A 24,123-nucleotide genomic window follows, 5' to 3' on the forward strand; every position below is an offset into this window, starting at 1 on the left:
TAATTACATAATTACTTAGAAATAGGTAAGGATTAAGAACGTAAGAAAATACTGTATTTATGAGACTTGGAGGGGGAGGAGTTTAATATTATCATGGTTATTAAAACATCTTTATTAGATGGAGTACATCTTTGTCAACCACAAAAAAATACAACATTTTCAGAAGAGAAAATAAAGTGTACAAAAAATGACACGTCACATTTTTGTCTGATGCCACTTCACATTGGAAAAAGCAAAAATCCAGTGAATGTGCAGTACTTATTTCCATTATCACTGATCTGTCGGTTTTCCCAAAGACGAACATTGACCTTGTCTCCAACTTGTAGCATTAAGACTGCACTGTTTGAGCCACTGATGGGATGAGCCTGACTGTGACCATACCATGATACAATCCTGTTTCCATTGTGGTACAGACTGCCACCACTGTTTCCAGTGTTTCTTCCCCACCAGAAAGAAGAAAAGGTGAAATAATAGACTCCTTGAACTGGTGCTGTAAAATATCCTGCATTGAAAATACAACCACACAATAAGAGTAATTAATTAAATGTCGCTCCTGCTGTACAGAACAAACAGAACAGAAATACATCTTAAAGATTACAAAAATGTCAGCAGCAGAAAAGGGGAAGGCATGTGTGCACACACACACACACACACACACAGCCACACTGCTTCCTTACCTGTTACTGGACTGTAGTGTCCTCCAACATTGTACAGAACATGTCTGTACACCAGAGGGTAAAGAAAATTTGCTGGCCCAATGGTTGCGTCTGTGGGTAAAGCAGCAGAAAATGCAACCTGACGTTGCCCTAAAAACACCAGAAAATATTTTTTAGCTTGTTTCCTCCAATAAATGAATGGGAAAAAAAAAATCGGTTTTCAAATCATTTCATATTTTCATTATTATACTATAAAGTTGCAACCACTCCTAAGTGTTACAATGCCAGAATTGTTCAAACAGACAGTGACACCTCTTCTTTTTGTTATTAATACAACAGCAGTGAAGCTCACAAGTATTGAAACCTTATTGGAAGTTATAAAGAAATTATAATAATAACATCTGTATTTCACCAGATCTGGTTTGAGCCTTGGTTCGATTAATTCTGAGCTTTAGTATTTAGTCAGTATTTGTTTTAAATCAGGGGAAAACAGATATATTTCACCTCAATTAACTTTGAAATCAATAATTTCGGAGTGAGACAGGACAAAAAGAGAAGACAACCTTTAATGACATGCGTCAGGGCATATAAACACCTGCGGAATGATACGAGGAGAGTGGAAAAGAATGGAATGTCATCCAGCAGCCTGAGCATTATTAACTATAATAACTAAGTATATATTGTACTGTACCTGACACCTGAAACACAAATTAGAAGCTGGTTCAATCGGAGAGAGGCCTGAGAGCTGAATGCTCTGCCTCCAATTCTACTCACAAACTCTAAGAAACATAAGTAAGTCTGCAGCCTGATACTGAGTACTCTGTTCAGACAATATTGTGCTGTGAGTTCCTTTAGACACCTTGTATGTGAGAAGGATTTCAAATTTAATTCTAGGTTTTACAGGCTTCAAATGAAGAGAAGCTAAAATAGAAGAAATCTGTCTGTCGGCACCAAACATGCGAACCTCCTTAATGCTTCATTTTTCGCCTGCAATGAGTTAAATTTAGTATTATAACTAAAATGCTTTTGTAACAACAATCATCAAAAATGAGTAAGAAAAGACTATTTTGTAAAACAGTTATAAAAAGTTACATGACACAGTGACTGCAAAGTTCATTATTTTTATTCATTCATTAGTTCATTCTTATGAGATATTTTGTTACCTTCATACGTTGTCCTGAGCTCAGTCAGTGTGCTGTTAAGTGCAGCCACCTTCCTCTCACTGGCTTCCAGCTTTCTGTTTGTTTCTTCAAGAGCTCTCACGGTGGCTTTCTGTCGTTCTTCTAGAGCCCCCAGTTCCTTCAGCACCATATAGATGTTGGGTTCACATGAATGGTCAGTTGTTTTGTTTACCGTCCGAGTGGCTGGTGTTTCAGACCCTGGGTCAGCTGACACGTCGTTATTGTTCTCTGCCTTAGTATCTTCATATGAGAGCTCAGTGATCAGGTTCTGATTGATTTCATTCTGATCACCCATTTCCTCACATTCAGATAAACCAGCAAGTAAACAAATAAGAATAATTACTGTCAATCTCTCCATTTTCCAGGTTAGATGGTATTTTTTAGATCCCTGTGTTTTACTGAAGACCACAGTGTAAAGAACCTATTTATAAAAGGTTCTGGGTTAATTATTAGAAATAAACTGATAAAAAAACATCATATAATCTTATGATGATGGAATAAACTTTAACCTTTTTCCTTATTGCCAGTTTGTTATTCAGGACTGTTATGAGTTAAATAGAGCATGGGATATGGAAAATACCTACATACAAAGTCAGCACATTTATCACACTCACCAGATTACAAACAGAAAACATGACTTTATCTTTGACCTGCTTTTTACCTGCACGTGGGATGGGAATAGGGTTGTAGGGGAAGCAAGGGGTTGGGTAAAAGTAATTTAAGAGATATGGAAACTATGATAACTGCATGACCACATTTTAGCTCCCCTTTGTTTTTGCTTATTCCCATGCAAAATATTAACTATTAAAACCTTTTTTGTCTTGTGTATGTGTTGTTTGATGTATGGACATACTGCAAATCAATTTTCCATTGTGGACAATAAAGTTACCATTGATTATTGACCATTGATGTTGGCCTGTTTGAGACATTGCTATTTGGCCCTCTGTTTTAGATATAAAAACTATGTACTGCATAGATTGGTTACATTTGTTCAAGAAAGTACATTTAGTTTTCAGCTTCTTACGGCCCATAGACTAGTTGGATGATTGAAACACTTGACTTCTCTGTCTGTCCAGGGTTAAGATTAGAGTTGAGTTTTGTTTTGTACAATCATCTCAGCCCAAGCCTTACACCCGAAGCCTAACTCTAACCTTAGATATGGCAGTTGTAAGATGGTGGATCTTTTATATAATTCTTTATGATACTTTCTTGCAAGGGTATTTATTCATTTAATATACAAGTGGCAACCGTCAACCCACCTTAAAACTACCAGATTCTCACTGTATCTATTTCAATGTCTTGAATAACAAAACATTGCAAATTTAAGCCGTTTTACTTAAGACTCAAATTTTTAATACATAGTATTTAGAGTATTATACTGCACTAGCAATGTTGTGGAAATCTAAGACTTTAGCATCTCTTCTACTATCTAATAAAAAGATTATAATAAGAGATGAAAGAAGTTTCTTTTTTTTTTACATTTTAATATTGCAATACTAGTACTCTATGCATCCGCCTGTTGATTGCTTGATGTTGTTTCAATTAATTCAGGTCCTTACAGTATTATACAATTTTCCCACTGCCCGTAGATCTGAGGGCTCTCAGAGGTCATGCCATCAAATCCTTCCTCGTCATTGTGTGTCATTCCCTATTTTTTTTAAAGTTCCATTAGTGCATGTAAGTGGAAAACTCCTGTAAAACATGTTTTCTCATTAATAATCACTAATAGAACCTACCTATATTTAAGGCCAATTACTGTCATCCAGTTTAATACCTGTTTATGTCCATGTGAAATGTTTGTAGTAGAGAAAAAAACTTGTATTCTCCTTGTTCTGAAACAGTACAATGATGTGCATGTGAAGCCTCACTTGAAATTAAATCTATGTGACCCAGTAGTTATAAATAGCTGCTTGTTTATGCAGCAAGTGAACTTGAGACCAAGACAGAGAAAGACAGAGGGGATTTAAAAGTGGCAGAATGGCTTTTGAATAGAAATTAGCAAACATCATTAGAACAGTACTTTTTTGCTGGCTGGCATAAGTAACTGAAAAGACAACAGTACCTATCGCTCAAAAACAAAATAACCAATGACATGGAGTTTACCAGGCATTACTTGCCAATGGAGTGGGAAGAACGGTGGAGGAGAGAAAAGGAGAGAAGGAAAAGAGTTATTGAAGAAGGTGGTGAAGGTATAGAACAGGACAACCGTGAACTAAGAAGGATTGTTGCTTACAATGATTCGAGAATGGGCTTGACAAGTAGGAATGATAAGAAAGAGACTCGAGATGGAATGAATGGTACTAGTCAGGAGGGAATTGCTGAGCACATAAGTGCTGAAGGCTTGGGAGCTGAAGAGAATAATGTCCAGACATGCCACAACAAAACCTACCCTAAAGAGGTGTTTGTGGCTCTGAAAGAATTCTTGGATTCATCTCTTCTTACAGACCTGACTCTGACAACTGAAAATCAGAAAAGCTTCCAAGTGCACTCCCTTATCTTGGCTGCTGTCAGCGGATTCTTTCTGGAAAGACTGCGGAATAAAAGTGAGGAAAAATCTGACAATAATGGGGACAAAGATGGAGTCCAGAGGTGGTCAATGCAACTGAGTTCAGAGGTTGACCATATTGGGCTTCAGGCTGTTGTTGAGTTTGCCTACACTGGGCTTGTGTCATCTTTAAACAATGATAATATGGCCCGAATCAAAGCTGCAGCTCAAGTCCTTGCAGTAACAAGACTTTTGGACATCTGCAAAAACAAGGAAAGAAAGGTGAACAGTGAATGTTTCAAGAGAGAAGCACAAACCATCTCTGCTCTAGAACAAATGAAGATTACTCTTCAGTCCATTGAACAGTTGCAGACAGAAAGAGTGGGGTGTGATGTAATTTTGGACGTGGATGGAACTTTTTTCCATGGTTAGTACAACTGCTTTTGGTGTCCTAATGAATGTCTCATAGTGGTTAAAGTATAAACTTTTCTTTTGTCTCTCTTCAGTCCACAGAATTGTTTTGGCAGTAAGCAGTGATTACTTCCGTGGCATGTTCACATGTGGAATGAGGGAATCCCATCAGAGTTATGTTGCTCTTCCTTTCCTGTCTACATCTGAATTAGAGGTTCTTATTGGCTACTCATACAGTGGGATCCTTCTACTTAGCTGGGACTCAGTTTTTGAGATTACCTGCATGGCGCTTCAGCTTCAATTCCAATCTGCTCTATCAATTTGCCTCAACTTTATGAAAAAAGAGATGCAGGCAAGCTCCTGCTTGGATGTGGCATCTTTTGCTGAAGCTTATGGAATGTCAGAACTTCTTGAGGAGGCCAATGACTTTGTGTTGAGGAACTTTATGGAAGTATCAAGCACATCAAAGTTCCAGGACCTACAAGCAGAAAAACTTTTAAACTTCCTTCGCTGTGATGGCCTTTGTGTACCTTCAGAGTTGGCTGTATTTCGAGCCGTAATCTCATGGATTGAGGCTGATCCCGAGGAAAGATTGGCCCATGCAGGCTTACTCATGACTGGAGTTCGCTTCCCCCTCATGACCTTTCGAGAGTTCAGAGAGGTTAGAGCCATTAATCTACGCATGGAGTGCTTTGGCAACAAAGAGGTGGAACTTTATGGTTCAGCACTTAAAGAATTTGGTTTCAGCCTCCCAAAGTCCCAGGATCACTGTCGGATCAGACGACCAAAAGATGCTGTAGTTTTGGTTGGAGGAGACCAACTGAATCCAGATGTTGGTCAGCGCATACCGAGCAGGGAAGTGTGGTTTGCAAACTCACTACGCAGTGGCACAGGATTGGTGAAGGACATTGAGTGGAGGAGATTAACTGAGATTCCAGATAAACCAAAGTTTAGGCATGGAGTTGCCGTAATGGATGGGAGGCTGTATGTCATTGGAGGATGCTTCTTTTATGCAAAGGATGACATCATGAAATCTGCCTACAGGTAAATAAAAACCACTAGTCCATGAATATACATTTTCTTACTTTCACAAAAACAGATTGTTACCTATATCACAAATTATTTTTTCATCGCACTCATGATAGTTATGACCCAGTGAATGATTGCTGGAAGAGGCTGGCAGACATGCAGGAGTTCAGAAGTAACCTCTCAGTCGTGGTACATGAGTCGCACCTTTATGCCATTGGTGGAGATAAAGACATCAACACCAACGTAGACAGTGTTGAGATGTACAACCCAGACACTGACACCTGGAGGTAAAATTAGTAATTTAACATGAAACAGAATCTTAAATAATGGATAATTGTTCAAGACAGGCTTGAATAATATATCTGTTTTTGAATTGTGGACATTGCAACAAAGACAACAAAGTTAAAAGACTGAGGCAATATGAAAAGAGTCAAGCTTTATAATAGTTATAAAAGATGAATGTAAGTTAAAGTGTTCAGTTGCATTTTCATGCTTTACCTTTCCATTCAAATGCAGTACCATAACTTCCACAGCAGATGTCAGCCTTGCCCTTGAATTATGTAGGTGATTTAAGTGTTGGGCTTTGTTCAGTATTCTCTCTATCTTGGGAAAATCGTATGTGCCAAAAAATTGGGTTTTCACACTACTGTGATACAAGAAATGTCTCATGCTTTAAATAAATTTGTATTTTGTGTTCACATTTCACCAGGTGGAAAGTAACACAGTTGTGGTGGTGCAATTTGCTGTTGGGTAAAATAGGTAAAAGATTTGTTTGGGTTTTTTTTTAAAAATCTCAACTACAAATGCAAATTAAAGAAAGCAAAACAGCTTAAATATTGTCTATTACACGAGACAGTATTCAGTTATAGTGTTTGTGAGTTAAAGAACAAAACTCAAGACATTCAGACTTTAATGAAGATTCATCCGAGTTGCTGTCGGCACCTCGTCCAAAGTCATGCTGTCACCACAGAAATGTAAACTGGAAGGTTCATGGAAAATGCAGCTGAATCACTTTCTTTATATTTTATAAGATGCTTATTTCTGATAAAGTTGTTTCTATTAAGTAAGTTATATACAAGCTAAGTTATACCATTTTGTGATATATCAGATTGAAGGTAGATAAAAAAAAATATTTTCCTTACAACTGTCCATCTGGGCATGACTGCCTGACTTCTCTTGCTTCACAGCTTTGTCCGACCACTGGACCTGGCTCTGAGTGGCCATGCTGCCGCTGTCACTAATGGAGAGATTTTCATATCTGGAGGTTTCAACTGCAAGTATGAGTGCCTTGTTTCCACATGTCTGTACCACCCAGAGAGGGGAACCATCTACTTGGCAGACATGACCCATGACAGAGCCCAGCATTGCATGGAAGCCCTACAAAGTCATCTATATGTTGCCGGTGGAGTCTGTAACCTAAGGAAGTTTTACACTGATCAACTAGTTTGTGAGGTGTATGATACTGTGGCTGATTGCTGGACTACTTTTGCATCACTGCCCATGCCCCATGTTGGTGCAGCCTCCATTGTTCTTGAGGAGAAGATCTATGTACTGGGAGGGTACTGTCAGGATGACTACAGTGAGTCTGCACTGGTCCACCGCTTTGATCCCATCATGCAGAGATGGGAGAACATGGGCAAACTACCAGGAGCTGTTACAGACATTCGAGCTTGTCTGATGCACCTGCCCCAGCACCTTAGACAGTAACTGTTTTATTGAAATGATAGATTGCTAAAATAAAAAGTCTCATTAGACACTGTAATTACTGCAATAATAGTAGTAAAATATTCAAATGTGGATATCTAAGGCCTCAGTCATACAGGCCTAGAGACCAGTTGGCAAATCCCTTGACAACTATAGGTCGCTTGGAAAAAAAATACATATTCTCCAACCAGTTGCTGAGTGGTTGCTGGGAGATGTAAAGGATGCTGCACCAAGACTGTTCTTTGTGACTGCTTTGGTTGAAAACAGTTTGCCACAGTTGCCTGTAGTTTGGATGGAAGATGTTTAGTTGTATGCATGTATTGTTTAATTTGCAGAGCAGTAGTAAAACTTGAAGTGCAATGCAAACTAGAAGCAGAGTCCATTTGTTTAAGTAAAATTTATGCTTTATGAAGCCAAGTGTTCCATGGTTTCACTATCACACGAAGTAGTTGGAGGGCTGCAGATAAATCAGCATCTTTGATATAAAACTATAAGCAATCCAGATAATCTGCTAGTGACCAACGCAATTGCAAGAAAGTTTTTCCTCCAGCACTCTATAACTCTTTGTGACCAATTTTCCCTAGCAACTGCCAGCAGCCTCGAGCAACAATTCATCAAGCAATCTTTTTCCTTGGCAAGTTGCAGTTATTAGGGGTTTACATGCTGGTCTTTTTCAATCCATTTAATGTGACTGCCAACATGAACTACTCAGAGTTGCAACCAGTGGTATCAGAAGGTTGCCAGTATCTAGTACCAGTATCTAGGCCTGTGTGTGAATAAGAATTTGAGACTGTAATAATTACTTTAATCAAGTATATTTTCCAGAGTGACAACCTTAATTTTAAATAATGTGAGGTAAGAGATTCTATATTACAACTGAGTTTTTTTTTCAATGCAAAGTGAGTAAATAACAGTCTGTTTGATGATGCTTGATATTTTATTGCAACCAAAAGGCCCGAAACATTAATTAAAACAAAACATCATTTTATTTCCAGTGGCTCTGATTATATTTGAATGTTTACATTGATTTGGTTATATGTCACTTTCCACACAAGATCATAAAAAATAGTGTAATCCATTCTCTTTCATTTATCATTATCAGGGTGAAATGTAGCTACATTTCAATGGTAAAGCAGCGACTTTGAAAATTAAAGTTCCTATTCAAGAAATTGGTTTTAGAGACAGCCAACCTCACACTACAGCAGGAAACTAAAGAAGAAATCTAATATTTTGTCACTTTAAAGTAATTTCTTTGTCATTCACTATGATTAAATCTGACAAAAGTTAGATAAAAATTTGATTTCTTACTGTAAAAGAATACCAAAAGAAATGTTACAGATTTCTCTGTAGTCATGTATATTATTATTAACATTTTGGAGGTTCTTTTTATAATCTGTAGGTTTCCATGTATAGTCAATATCTGATTTCATTTGTAAAGCAAATACATGAACATTTGTTTCTTTGTTGCGTTCAACATGCATTAACCATTGAACACTATCACATCAGTGAAGATCACATCAACTGTCATGGATGTGATAGTGATGGTGCTACAAACTCACATTTTTCTAGGGTTAACAAGCTTGTGAAGGCATTATGCTTCACACATATTATGAGTTGAGATCAAGAGCATCTGTAACTGACTCACTGTAATCTTTGTTCCACTTTGGCACACAATAAAATAATGTACCTTACATACTAAGTATTTGGCTCACGTTCTAACCTAAAACAAATCACAGTTATTTAAAAGCAGAATCAAAGCCTAACTTGAATAAAGAATTCTAACTGCCAACTCAGACAGTAGTTACAAATGGACTCAAATGCAGAGCTAACAAGGAAGAATAGTGAAGTTTTCATAGTCTTTATCTTTGCACAAGGAATGAGGAAACAGCTGTGTAAGCACAGGGGAATGCAGGGGATTGTTCCACATCTGTAGGAGGAGTTTACTGCAAAAAAAGGAAACAGAGGAAAGTTAAAAAATGACTTCTGATTAGTGCTCTTACTTATTTTACGAGAGGAGGTTTTTACAGATGACAGAGTTGAAGTGAGTACATGTACATTTTGGATCCTTTACCTTTCGATACAAATGCAATAACAAGATTTCCACGTCAGATATCAGCCTTGTCACCCAGCCACTTGAATTATTTTCTTTAAAGTTTCAAAATGCTTTGTTCAGTATTACATCACTTGAAAAAATATCAAGTGCGCAGATCAGCTGACACATGTCCTCACTGACATCTTCAACCTCTCCCTGAGCACTGCTGTCGTCCCAACATGCCTCAAGGCCATCACTATTGTTCCCGTGGCAAAGAAGTCCTCAGTGTCCTGCCTCAATGACTACAGTCCCATTGCAGTCACACCCATCATGATGAAGTTCTTCGAGAGGCTTGTCATGAGCCATATTGGACCAGTGCCACCCACACTGGACCCACTGCAGTTCGCCTATCCCCCAAACCGGTCAACAGAAGATGGCATTGCCACCACTAAAGCTGTACTAAAGCTGTTCATAGACTTCAGTTCTGCTTTCAACACAATCATTCCTCAGCACCCGATTGGAAAACTCACCCTGCTGGACCTGAACACCCCCCTCTGCAACTGGATCCTGGACTTTCTGACGGAGCGACCCCAGACAGTCCGGATTGGTAACAGCATCTTCAACACCACCACACTAAGCACTGGAGCCCCTCAGGGCTGTGTGCACAGCCCACTGCTGTTCACTGTGCTGACTATGACTGTGCAGCAATGCACAGTTCGAACCACATTATCAAGTCTGCCGATGACACGACTGTGGTGGGTCTCATCAGCAAGAACGACGAGTCAGCATACAGAGAGGAGGTGCAACAGCTAACAGACTGGTGTAGAGTCAACAACCTGTCTCTACACGTGCACAAAACAAAGGAGAGGGACTATCGAGAGCGTCCTGATTAGCTGTATCACTGTCTGGTATGGTAACTGTACCGTATCGGATCGCAATACCCTACAACAGTGAGAACAGCTGAGAAGATGGTTGGACCCTCTCTTCCCTCCATCACAGACACTTATTGCACATTGTGGAGGAGCCCACACACCGCTCACACACACTCTTCACCCTGCTGCCTTCTGGCAAGAGGTACTGGAGCTTTCTGGCCCTCACTGCAAGACTGCGAAACAGTTTCTTCCCCCACGCTGTCAGACTCCTGAACATTCAGTAACTGGACTGACACACACACACACACACGTCACTACCAAGCACTTATCTGCAGAATCTCATACACACATTGCTCACACACACACACACAGACACCTTCATACACCAAGTGACTCTTTGCACAATACTCAGTCTTTTCCACATTTGTATTTGTCGCGGTCCTGGGTAGGTGACTGAGTGTTTTCTGTTTTGTATTATTATTAATCCTTGATTTCATTATGCATCATGGCTAGTCTTGTTTCTGTATTTCTAGCTCCCTAAGTTCTTTAGTATCTCCTGATTTCCAGTCTTAGGTTTTGTTTATGCACCTTTTTAATGTCTCTGTCTCTGTGTCTGGTCTGCGTTGCTCTGTTATGTTTCCTGTTTTACATTGACAGTCTGCGTAACATGTTAATGTTTTCAGTTTTGCTTCCCCTTGTCTCGTCATGTTTGATTACTCCCAGTTGTGCTCTCCTCCTGTGTTTCATTCCCTCGTTATTCCTCTGTGTATTTTAGCCCTGTGTTTTCCTTTGTTCAGTGTTGTGATCTCCATCACTCCATGCTGTGTGTTCTGTCTGTCTGTCTGCCTGCCTGCCTGCCTTGCCTTTCTAGTTTATTTTGTATATCCAGTATAGCTCGTTTTCTGTTCTTTTGCCATCCAGCAATAAAAGCTGAGTTTTGAGTCCACGTTTCCCTCCTGGAGCCTGCATTTTGAGTCCTCCATTCCTGCCTGCCACACACAGCCCTTGACACTACTGCACGGTTGTGTCTGTATCATTCTTTTCTGTTTGGTGTTGCAGTGTCTTTGTTTTGTCTGCAACTTTTGCAATCTTTGCACATTACACTTTCTGTAGTCCTGTGTTGATTGTCTGTTATATGTCATTGTCAATAGAAAATTGTACTTAGTAGTCAGTATAAGCTTTTAATGATATAAGTTTGCATATGATAGAATACTGTATGTTGACCTTTTGATGACTTAGACTGTTGTCCACTACAGGACTGTTTTATAAATTCTTTCTCACAGCTGAACAAGCTGTTATTATTTCACTCCTGCCAGGAAGAGGAGAGCTGGACACTCTTATCTGACGCTCCCTAACAAGAAGAGAGGCCGCGTCCTTCTGTATCCCACAACACACATGCATACACCTAAACCGCTCTTATCTTCACTCCCTACGCACTAACTTTCCTCTGCCTATGAATAGACGTATTCACTGTTGTATTATTTTTGCATATAAATAAAGACAAGTGCAAGAACAGAGCGCTGATCACAGGGCCCCCACTCTGTTGTGAGCGTTCTGTGACCGCCCTTGTATACAAGTGAAAAACACAGCGTCTGTGTGTGTTTCTACCCTTAGACTTAGCTGAAGAAGTGTCTTTAGAATAAATCTCTTGACAGTCATATTTAGCACCATGATCTTGGAGGAACGTTGTCTCGTTTCACTGTGTACTGTACCACTGCACATGGTTGATATGACAATAAAGCCACTTGACTTAACTTAATCTATAGCTCATATCTCTGATACTCATGCACTAGCTCAGGCTCTTTCCCTACCAGAGAATGGTGATGTTTTATCTCCCAGTGTCCAGGTCCTCTAAACTTGACTGCTACCCAACCCACATTGTTCTTGACCTCTACAGCACCTCCTGCAGGTTATGGGCCTACAGGAGAGTGGGTCCATTTCTTTTCTTAAGGCTCATGGGGCTAAGGCCCAGCAAGTAGGCACTCTTCCTCAAGCACCCTCCCAAAGGCTGGTTCTGGGGGAGTGACCCAGTAACCCTATCCTGGGTAAACAGGTCTCTTGATTTGTATCCTTTCATAGGGGTTGCTTTTTCTCTGGCCCCTTACCCAGGACCAATTTAACTGGAGAGACCCTATCAACAAACCAAATGATCCCAGACAAGATAGTCTCTGGGATCACTGAGGCACACAAAACCCTCCACCATAGTAAGGAGAAAAAAATGGCCTCACTCATTAAAACAACACAAAAACATGACATTTTTTGGTGCTTTATTGAAATTAAAGACCCCCCAAAATTCATTAACAGCAAGTGACAGTGACTTTGATTATATTTGAAGACATACATGATTTGGACATATGTCATAACTAAATCAGTCACACCATTTCAAAAACCACAAAAAACAGGATAATAATTGTACAAAAGGCCCCTATACCTCAACATTTCAATGCAGTTAAGACAAAGCCCTCTCTACACTCCAAGGAACTGCAATCTGAGCTTCTTTAATATTAATTAGCTTAAAAGTATCAAATAATTAATCACGTTCACAATCACGGCAAAATCATACCTTTTAAAAGCATTGGCATTTTTTTCACATTCTTATTAAATGTAAAACACTATTCCACTGGGAAAATGAGAAACCCACTGAAGACACTTGTGTGTACTTTTCCACCCCTCCACAGGATGATGTTGACACAATCTCTCACATCCAGTTGAAGAATTACTGTGTTACTTGTTATGTCACTGGTATCTGGCCCTGTGAAATCCCAGGTGCTAACCTGATAATGTCCATTCTTCACCAAGATGGCTCCTGAAGCGTAGGTGTTGTAACCAAAAGTCATGAAGATGAACTGGTAAACTCCCTTCACTGGAGCGGTGAAGATTCCTGTAAAAGGAAACAATTCAGTGGTTTCAGATTATATACTGGCATTTTCCTTGAAACACCATTAGTTTTAGGAAGCCTTCAATTCTACTCTAAACTGGTTTGCAACCATTTTCAATTTGACTCCCAGCAAACATAGCTGTGCTCAAAATCTAGAGGACACGAAGTCCAGTCATTGCACAATTATAGTATATTGATTTTGAGTAGCAAAAGGAGCTTACTGCTAATCATTTTATTAATTTTGAAAGCTTATTTGTCAGCTACAGACTAGAGTGTCCAAAACTTTGTTTGGTCGAACAAAAAGATGTTTGGAGGATAATATATGATATAATATTTAAGAATTAAGGCTTGCATGCCAAAATTTGTTGTAGATTTTTTTTTTGTTGGCTTTTGTTTATTTGTATTTTTTAGTTCAACATGAATATGTCATTAGAATTAAAACATTTATTTAAAAAGAGAGTTAGTTTTTAAAAAAAAAGGGTTAATTGGAAAGAATGAAAAACAACATGATTTGTGACACAGAAAATCAATACTAGGCTCTGGGTTGTGTTTAGATGGGAAAGTTCATTCTTGTACATCTTCAGGAGTTTGTTTGTCTCAGTCATACCTGTTTTATTGTTGTAAGCATCGCCAATGTTGGTGAAGACTTGGTTGAAGATCAAAATATTGCTGGTGTTGGAAGTAGTGGGTCCAGTGAACACACCAGGAGACTCAATAATCGTTTCTGAAAATGCCACTTTTTTTTGGGACTAAAGCAAGTAAAAGCACATTCACATCAGAGTTGTAGTTTGCAATGTGTGCATTTCATTTTTAAATATTACACATCTATCAACAATTGCATGTAAAATCTTTATACATTTCCTGCCCTTTACCTTCTGCTTTAAGCTTGTACACGGCATGTTCAAGTCTTTTCTGTGACTTCAGTCTTCTTGTAAATCCTGTCAACACAAACATGATATCACAAATCATGACACAATTATGAAAGGAAAAGGAGAAGTGACTAAAGTGGCTTTAACAAAGTATCGAAAAACGTAACAAAATCTTAAAATGATTAGAACAATTACATTTAAACATTATATCTAAAAATTTAATTAATTGTTATTTATCCCTACCTGCAGTTTGTTCCTTCAGCAGGTTTATTTTCAGCTTCATGGTTGTTTCAGCTGTTCATCGACAATCCTGAATCTGTAGTCAGTTGTCTCCTTAAGTTTGCGAACTTCAGATTTTTGCTCATTCAGTTCTGTGCTAAAAGCTTAAAATAATAGTTATTTAAAAGGTCGATTGTATTTGTTAATTAGTTAATTATATTTGTATATGTTTCTTAAATATCAATTAATACAAGTTAATAAGGAAGTTCAAATGTTACACTTTTAAATTACCTTCAGTGTTGTTGAGAATTTCATTCAGTTCAGCTTTAAGGTCTGTCTTTGTGGCATCCAGTTTGGCCTCAATCTCATGTTGAAGGCTCTGGGTTGTTGTCTTTAGGCAGGAGTTTGTTGGTGTCATTCTATGCAGCTTCAGTTTCTGTCTCCAGATTTTCAAGCTGGCTCTCTTTTCCTCCAGCAGTCGCTCCGTTGTGTCAAGTCTGTCTTCAATCTCACTGAAGTTTCCCTGTTATCTTTATTTGTGGTTGATCAGTTTTTGAATGTCACTCTTCAGGGTAGCAATGGTGGTAGTTTGTTCTTCCAGCTGTTTCTTCATGTCATTGAATTCATTTTTTTGTATCTTCATGCTCTCGTTTTCTTTGAGTGCTTTTGAAAGTTTATGCTCTAACCTTTCTAAAGCATTGTTGTTCCTCTCTGAAGAGTCTTTCACAGCAGTTACCTCGGTTTTCAGTATAATTAGGTTTTCTGTCAGTTCCTGAATTCTGTCACAGTGTTTTTATAATTTGAACAAATAGTCGGTGTCTGTTGTTTCATCTCCGGGTCACACTGACGCCGAGCTATGTCAGAAAATGCAGCTCCAAACAAGCAAAGAAGTAAGATCCCCTTGATGGCCATTTTCTCTAAAATGAAACGATTCTTCAAGTGTCCGCTCTTTGAAAATGAAGTTTCCTGTGTAAGTAATGACTGAAGCATTGACTCTTTTGAGGAAGCCCCTTTTGTGTTTAATCTGCATGCCCTTTCATGACAAAGGGGATGGAACAGTTTTTTTTTTTCCCAGCTCAAAAATAAATCACCATAACGAGGAAATAGTAGGTGTGACTTTGACTTGGTTGTTCAAGTTTCTCTGTTGTCTTTGTAAAGTTTCACAGATATTATTGAATTCTGTTTATTTTTTGTGTAAGCAATGTATACTATGTGTATAAAAGGAGATGAGAAAATGGTAATTGTCATAATTCTTTACAAATTATTTGACTTAACATGTGAGACATGGACTGACACAATGCAACGGGATAGGGACTAGTTTATGTGTCACTTGGCACCTAAAAAGTGAGATTATTGTGGCTTTGGAGACCATTGGCATGACTTTTTGGTTTCAGTTTAAAATCATTAACAATTTGCTTTAATAGTTTTATTTTGTACTTGTTCACCCAAGGTTAAACTTCTATGACAAAGACAAAAACGTTTAACTTTCATCCTGGAATGAGGATATTAACAGGTAAAATGCTGGTTTCTGATGGTTGGCAGCACAACACAATAGATATTACAAACAAACAAGGTTCACTCAAATCACATGAAGGGATCTAAAGTAAACTATTAATCATTGTGGTCTTAAAAAAGTTAATAATAAATTTATATTTGGTAAAGGTTGATTTCTTACTGTAAAGTGACTACAAAAAAAAATGTTACAGATTTGTATGTTGTTATACAATCATCACAGATTACATCAGGCATTCCTTTCTGGCTCACTGGGTTAACATAAGAAACTAAAGTTAGGGAAATGCTCTTCAGTGCCTCTGACAAAAAACAGAAGAAAAATGACATTCTTACCATAAAGTGAATGAGGAAATAGATGCACAATAATATCCTATAATACTGCATATTGGGTTGTGATGCAACTCATTCAATTCAATTCAATTCAATTCAATTCAATTCAATTCAATTTTATTTAAACAGCAACAAATCACAGCAACAGTTGCCTCAAGGTGCTTTATATTGTAAGGTAGACCCTACAATAATACATACAGAGAAAATGAAAGCTAGAAGCTGGTTCTGTAGAAGAGGGGCCTGAAAACTCATGGGAAAACAAACTCAAGTCATTCAAATGTAGGTACATTTGAATGACTTGCTGCAAGCAATCATTTCATTTATCTCTAGACAAACCTGAACCTGCCACACAGAGTGATCGACCTGACAGGGTTGAAGGGGAAATGAATGGGCTGAGAATGCAAGCTCAGTATTGAGTTTAATTATGTGGAGCCCGAGTTTTATGATTGATAACATTCCAGTCATATTTAAGCCAATCACTAAACAGTACCACATAGTGACTAACCATTCCCATTGCTCGCATAACTCTACATATGCAAGGGTCAGAGGGTCTCTGAACTCCCCCCCCCCAATGTCACATCCTGGAGATGGCAGGAAGAGACAACTTAAATTGGACTCAACCTGCAGATTAATGAATTTTTGTGCAAAGATTACAAGACACATTTGTAGACTGGGAAATTAAGAGTGGCCCAGGGAGAGATCGATTGTTCAGTGGTCAGTGAACACAGAGGCCAACTTGAGGAGACAGTGCTCCTAAAGTAGAGGCCCGGCAGGAACAGAGATGTGGACCGTACTGCTTGCACTCATGAGAGCTTGCAGACAGATGGTAAAAGTTTGGTAAAAGCTACTTTGAGCATGAGCCACTATTAATTTTTTTAATAAATGTTAATTGTCACATGGTGTAGCATGTAACAACTTAGAACTAACTCAAAAACAACTGTACCAACCTGATTAAAAAGAAAAAAACTTATATATCAATAATCAAACAAAATGAAATATATACTTGATATATATGTCTCTCTCTCTCTCGCTATCATGACTTACATATGTTTTAATGTGTCTATAAACACAATTGAACCCCGATGTCCTTGAAATCTGAATCTATGTCAAATCATATATATACATAGATATATATATATGACAAAAAAGAAACATTGACAACTTTTTCACATGGCTAAACCAGAAAAATGTCGGTGGAAATCTCTTCCAGTGTTAATTGTACTTGCAGTACAGTACTGTTCAACTGATGCTCACGAGGGTATGCTACCACAATGTGTCCCAACACTGCTTTTGTGCAGACAGAGGGGGTGGTAATTAATCCAGAAAAATTGGAACACTTGCAGGAATCAGTAGCCCCAGCTTTCAAGGCTTGATCTACCTCCACTGCTGCAGAACAGCTTTAAATTGTTAACCCATTTTGTTTCCTGAAAAAGGCCTTTTTGTATAATTCAGTTCACCACTTACCTTTGTATCATTTCAAGCTATTCATTGGACTTGAACAACTTGAATTGCAATAAATAACTGGAAAAATTGGGGTGCTCTAAAGCTTTTCTATATGCGGGGGAAGATAATTTGGTAACTGAAATAGGAGACTGACTGATACATTGCAGCAGCAGTAAATGATGAATAGATTGTGTTACGGGTTCGAAATTGAGGACGAGAGTAAAACAATGATGGTCCAGAAGAGGTCATTCAAACAATTGATTTTAATGAATGCACGCAGCGTGGAGAGGTGCAAACTGCAAAACAGTTGTACATCTCTACCCAAAATACACTCTAGATTGCTTTTATAACATCAGGGTATTGTAACGCCCCTTCTTGCGTTTACAAGCACATAATTTGCATGTACAGAACATTCATGTATTTTAAGAATTAAATGCAACATAGAGGTTCCTCCTTGTGGCATACTCTTCCGAATATAGTGATGACCTAAGGCCTTTGAGGTCACCATGGACTGGACATCCTTCCGTCACCTGTAACTAAGCAAACTCAAATACCACAAGAAGCTGAATACATTCAGGCCTTTGCTCAGCTACTATTTTACTATATCAATATACTCAGCATATGAGTTATGATATATATATATTTAACTCAATCATTTTAAAGTAGTTATAACTGCACCTGTAATAAAAATGTTAATATTTGATTATAATAACCCCTATAATATAAATTATAACATAATGCCAGCAGCTTCAATAAACACTTTGATGAAATGATAATTAATGCAATGATAAGATGATGGTTATGTAAAATAATCCCTATAATTCTACAATTCCCCCTTTTGACGTCTTCCAAAGACGTCACTACACTATTCCCAGGTCCACTACCTTCGCTCTGACCCTCTCTAGCCGCCCCCTGACTCAGCAAATCCGACAACAACCTCATGTCCTCTAGGTGGTCCAGCAATAAAACACCAGCCCCCACTTGAAAACACTTCATGCTTAGGTAATCTCCGCTCCTTTTCTGGGTCCCTCTCTAGTGGAAATCTTCTCCTGTAAGGGATAGAAAACAAACAACCTTTCTCTGCTACACCTTACTAACTTACTGTGTTCATCTCAGGTTCCTGTCATTATTCAAAGTTGATTCACAATATCATATCAGGCAAAATGATAAACCCTACTGCCACGTCTACTTTGTTAAGCTCTTGAGCTAGACTCTGTACCGGTTTGCCAATCTGTGTGTACATGTCTCTACACTTTTAATGTCTAAATGCACATCTGGATGTATGTGCACTTGTATATCTATCTGCATCTATGAGTCAATGATTTGTCAGATATAAGGCGTTAATGTGAGAAATGTTTCCTGACTATTAACTCCTGATACTCAAGGAACTTTCCTGTTTGCCGAACTTCCTAGGTTTGGCCTTTTACACTTTTACTAAAGAAATTTTAACAGAGCCCAAAGAGATTTTTATTTTGTGCATTTGCTTTCACTTATGTATTGTCATGTTCTGGGCTCTATCCATTATATTAACTTTATTCAATCTCAATACTCTTTATGTGTGTGAGCAACGCTTTTAATTTTATTAAACACCACCCCAGTAAAATACACACCATCCCCATGTCAGCCTGACTCTGCTAAAAAGCACACTTCAAAGTTTTCTATCTGGTTTTACGCCTCTTTTGGCCTCAAGCATATACATAACATGCAAAGGTTACTGTTAATGCCCGTTAGACAAGTTTCCATTATCTACAACATTTTGTTTCACCCGGCTCACCCTTACACATTTCCTGTTCACTTATTGCATATTTATCTTTAACACCTTTTACCTCAGTAGTTGCTAAGCAGAAACAAAGCAACCTGTGGTCCACCTTTACCCTGTAAAATAAACTCATATCATGTTTGTGTCCGTAAGCATGTTTTGCATTCATTCATTACACTCCACGCCATTCCTGCAAGTTAGGAGCTGTAAAGTTGAAAGCTGCATCAAGTCCAGGCCTTTGGCCTGGCCTATATTTAAATCATGTGTGTTTGTAAGCGTGCATGCAATTCACCTGCTATGTTCTCATCATCCCTCAACATGTATCACCTGGACACTCTCACCAGTGAAGCTTAAAACCCTCTTGGATAGAACATCAACTCTAAACAAGCACAGTTATGCATTGCGTATAAACTTAACTCAACCTCATGCTAACCTACATAAGTACCTGTCTTAAGAGAGACCTCTGCACAGCTCAGACGCCAGTTGCAAGAGCTCTCTAACATTAGAATCATCAGCTGTGACATATATAATGTTATTTCGGTACTTTATACTTCACACATTTTTGAACGTTGTTTATATGGGGAGTTCCTCTTTTTGTGTCTATATTTATTAATATGCCTTGTGCACTAAAGCTTCCTGTTTTTCAGTCTGGCTGAGCACTCGTTTGTGAGTATAAACTGGCCTCTACAAGCCTTCATTAGCAGATACACATTACAAATGCTTCATATATACAGAGAAAAACCCAATAATCCACATTTCACTATTTTGTTCTTTGGTTCAGATTTGGATTCTGTGTTGTTCTTCATTTGTTATTATTTATGTTTAGATTGTTTATTGCTAATCTTGGTTTGTTGTTGTCTGTTTGGGAGCTGACATAGTCTCTATAAATAAACTTCTTTTGGTGGAGTAGCATCAGGAGAGAAGCTCCAGAGAGGCATCTTCCATGTTAAACACTAAAATATAACATAAGAGATCTTCTCAACGTGTTGTATATTTTTAATATTTCCTTATTATTTTGTCATAAAATAAATCAACCAAATAACTTAAGCTGTGTGACAGCACCTTGCGTTTACGCCAGGCTGTGAACTGCCCTAAATCTACTTGCTACACCCCCTTTTCACCTAGTTTAATTTTTTCAATCCTAATTTAAACTATTCCTGACTTCCCTCAATGCACACTGTAAAGTGTAAAAAATACAATTAGCTTTCTCCTGGTAAAAGGTCCTACATTATTTTCTCTACCTTTGGAAACATCCTCTATCGAGTTAACCCATTTCATTTTTCAAACTTAGGCCTGATTTCTTCGCCCCCTTTAACGGGTAGCGCATATCCGGTCTGAACACTGTGTTTGGGCAATTTACGAATTGTTGCAGGATTTCTATGTTATGTAAAGTTCCTCTCATCCCTTTTATGCTTCCATTATAACCTGTGTCTAACAAGCTTTTAATCTTCTTTGTAATATAAACAACTCGGTGTATTTGTGCTCTGTTCTTCTCCTTTCTCTCATCTGATCATCTCAAGCACGTCCTGTACCAAATTTGCTTCCTCTTTTCAAGTCCCACATTTAATTACAAGCTCAAACATATTTGCCCTATATTGCTGTCTCGACGTGTTTCCTGTCAACTTAACAGAGTTATTCTCAGAACTCAGAGCTGAGGTTCCCCTTTTCTAAGTCTGTCTGTTCTACAAGAGAGCAAGTCGGTAAACAAGTTTATCATCACCAAGGTTATTAGGTAAACGTCACGTAGACACATTTCATGTAGCTGATAACATATATACAATTTTCCTTTGACATATCTGTATGTGCACGCCTAAATTATAACCTCTTATTCTAGAAATCAAAAATAACCTGAAAATAACACTTTCTGCCTCAGTTTTACCATACCTAAATTATCAAAAAACCTAAACATCATCAAGTAATCCTAAAACCCCTTTCAAATTAAACCTTAAATCCTGTAACTCCCCCCTTTTTGTGACACATCTCATGTGTTACAAACTCAAAATCCTTCACTCAGGTTAGGGCATTAAAAAAGGTTAGTCATATCATATTAAGTCTACATGCTCCGGACCTTCAAACCTGTTTTTAAGGAATGAAATCAAATTAATCATCATGTCAAATCTTTTCTTGGCTCCATCCACAGCCTGCATCCTTGAAACGTCCTATAAACAAAAGCCTGTGTGTTAACCAGAACATCACCTTTTATACTCACTTTCTCCACTGATGATCCAACCTGTGTTATAACCCAAAATAAACTTACACAGAACAGTTATTAATCATGTGTCCCCTCCGTTCATGGTAACTTAAGTTACATCAATGTTTCCCTTTTAGCATTTAGCATCCTATAATGTAATAACATAATCCAACCCCAATAAATAATTTTCTCAACGCACACATCAATATCCCAAAATCAGCATCCCCAGATTTAAGTCTCCCACTTGTCCTGTTTGTCAACCTTTTATTTATTTCCCCTCTTGGTCCCATCACTCACATTCACTCCCATGCATTCACACATGATATTTTTGCTGATCTGCAGCCTTCTGCGCACGTGATCAGATGCTCCACATCAGCAAAATGAGCTCAATCATTTGTTTTATTTCGTTTTTCCTTTTTAGGAAAATAGTTCTCTATACTTTTGACTGGATTGACTCGCTGCAATCCTTACTTGGTAATTTGTCCGCGCCGTCAGTTCACTCTCTTCCAGGCCTGCTTAGAGCAAAAATGAGAAAAAAGAGAGCTGATTGTTAGCTCATCAAAGTACAAAACAAAATCACCTGACAGGTTTTTTCTAAGTGCACTGTTATAAAAACTATGGGCCCTTTTAGACCTGTCCATATTTATCAAAACTCCCTCTATTAAAATGAAAAACAACAGCCCCAAAAAATCTTAAACCATCTTAAATTTCACCCATTCAACACACCGAAAACCTCGCCAAAAGCTACACCGTTTCGTACACAACAATAACCCCGGTTAAGCACTTTACCATACTCAGATTCAGCCTAACACCTTACAACAATGTGTCAACACTAATTTATAAACCTCCTAATCAAATTTGCACCTCTGAACTATCTACCCCTCCTTAAAGGCCTCAATCACACACACACAGCAAGCTCCTCTGTCCACATTCACACAAGCTCTCAAACTTTTCCATACTCAGCCATATCTCAACAATTTAACTTGGCAAAAGAAATACATGTTTAAACTTTATCACATTATTTAATTATTTTCATTTTCTTTCTATACTAATCACTTACTTTGATCAATCAGTGCAAGAGCACTCCTGAGTCACTCTTATAAACACTTTTCTTTTGTTTTGTTTTTTTTTTTTTTTTCCATCTCTTTTAAATCTTTCCATCAATTGTATTAACCATTCACACCATTCTCTCACTCATACAAGCAGCAAGCAGATCTTCATTGCATACGCTTATGTTCTTAGCCAGGTTTTTAATCAATATCTGTTCATTAAGCTTCAGGAGCTTGTCTTTATAAGGTTAATGCATTTTCTGTTTGTGTGTGTATGGGTATATGTTATTTTGCATCTATGACTTCACAGTCTCCCAGACTTCTTCCCAACTCTCCAGTTAAGCAGTCAGTTTTCTTTTTCCCCGAGTTACTAACCCACATTTTGATTTCCCACCTTAAATTACCGCCCTCCTGGTCTTCAGCCAGGAGCTGGGGCTTGCTTTTCAGGTTCCTGGACACATCATGCTGTGAACAATTCAACCAGAAACTTGCCTTAACTTATCCATAGATGTTAACCTCTAACTTTCTTCCGACTGCTGCTGTGGAGAGCCGGTCCAAGTCTGCTTTACTCCTGAAAATAACAAAACTAAGACATTTTCATTATTATCACCAGTGGTTAAATAACCCATTTCTCTGTCTCTGGTCAGAAACACCAATTATGCCAGGCATGTAAGCGTGTTCTTCCCTGCATTTTATGTTAATTGGGTGTAAACTGCTTCTTCATTAAATTAATTCATTGAGTTTCTCATTGCATTTCTATGTATTCATATTAATGTACACTACGTGTAAGCTGTTTCTTCATTGCATCCTATATATTCATATTTAATTTATGCATCTTTTCACTGAGCTTTAGATTCAAACTATCTCACTTCTGATTCATTTCAAAAATATCTCACATGTAACAATTTGTATGTGTGTTTTCTATTCATTAAGGTAATGACAATTATTTCTTTCATTATTCTTACCTTTTCTAATGTTTACCTCTTTGTTATGCTATGGTGGACATCCCTAAACAATTCATGAGTTCAGGCTTCAATTTTCAATCCAATTATATCCTATATTCTCGCAGTCAAACTCGTCCAGCTTCATCTCTCACTGGTCCTCTCTGCACAATGTCCTATTCGGGCTTCAAAGCTCCAGCAAACACAGTCTCAACTCAGCTGCTGTCTTCTTCTCTGTTTCTTTACAGTCTTTTCTTTCAGATTAAGTCCCAGCGTGGCAAAATATCACTCAATGTCCAGTGCTCTTCCACAATTCTTTATCCCACTGTTCAACTGCCCAGCCTGTATTTTCACAGTACATGTTGCATTAGTCTTACATGCTGCTGCTGGTCGTCAGTCGTCATCAGTGTTAATGGATCAGTGGCACTGTCATTTGCCTGCTGTATTCAAGTCCACGATGTTCTATCTGTCTTCATCAGGTGATTAACTGTCCTTTGCGTGTCTTCTCGGGGTGAAGGACAAAGTAAGAGCTCAAGCTGCACAATTTCGAGCCAAAGACTGG

The 24,123-nt window shown here is 38.2% G+C and overlaps 2 protein-coding genes across 2 annotated transcripts; one reads left to right on the top strand and one right to left on the bottom strand.

The window, feature by feature from the left end:
- Positions 1 to 68: 68 nt before the first annotated feature.
- Positions 69 to 2,724, bottom strand: cbln11 (cerebellin 11). Its single transcript, XM_013277296.3, has 3 exons — positions 1,820 to 2,724; positions 678 to 806; positions 69 to 502 (listed from the first exon to the last, which is right to left on the bottom strand). The coding sequence occupies exons 1-3, from the start codon at positions 2,193 to 2,195 to the stop codon at positions 219 to 221; spliced, it is 789 nt and encodes a 262-aa protein (XP_013132750.1). The 5' UTR covers positions 2,196 to 2,724; the 3' UTR covers positions 69 to 218.
- Positions 2,725 to 3,402: 678 nt separating this feature from the next.
- Positions 3,403 to 7,832, top strand: LOC102082359 (kelch-like protein 33). The gene is made up of 4 exons (XM_005459270.4): positions 3,403 to 4,749; positions 4,829 to 5,777; positions 5,879 to 6,049; positions 6,950 to 7,832. Exons 1-4 carry the CDS (start codon positions 3,930 to 3,932, stop codon positions 7,467 to 7,469), a joined length of 2,460 nt encoding a protein of 819 aa, XP_005459327.2. The 5' UTR covers positions 3,403 to 3,929; the 3' UTR covers positions 7,470 to 7,832.
- Positions 7,833 to 24,123: the final 16,291 nt, after the last annotated feature.

The sequence above is a fragment of the Oreochromis niloticus genome, linkage group LG3, assembly GCF_001858045.2.
Source record: "Oreochromis niloticus isolate F11D_XX linkage group LG3, O_niloticus_UMD_NMBU, whole genome shotgun sequence".
NCBI classification, from domain to species: Eukaryota; Metazoa; Chordata; class Actinopteri; order Cichliformes; family Cichlidae; genus Oreochromis; species Oreochromis niloticus.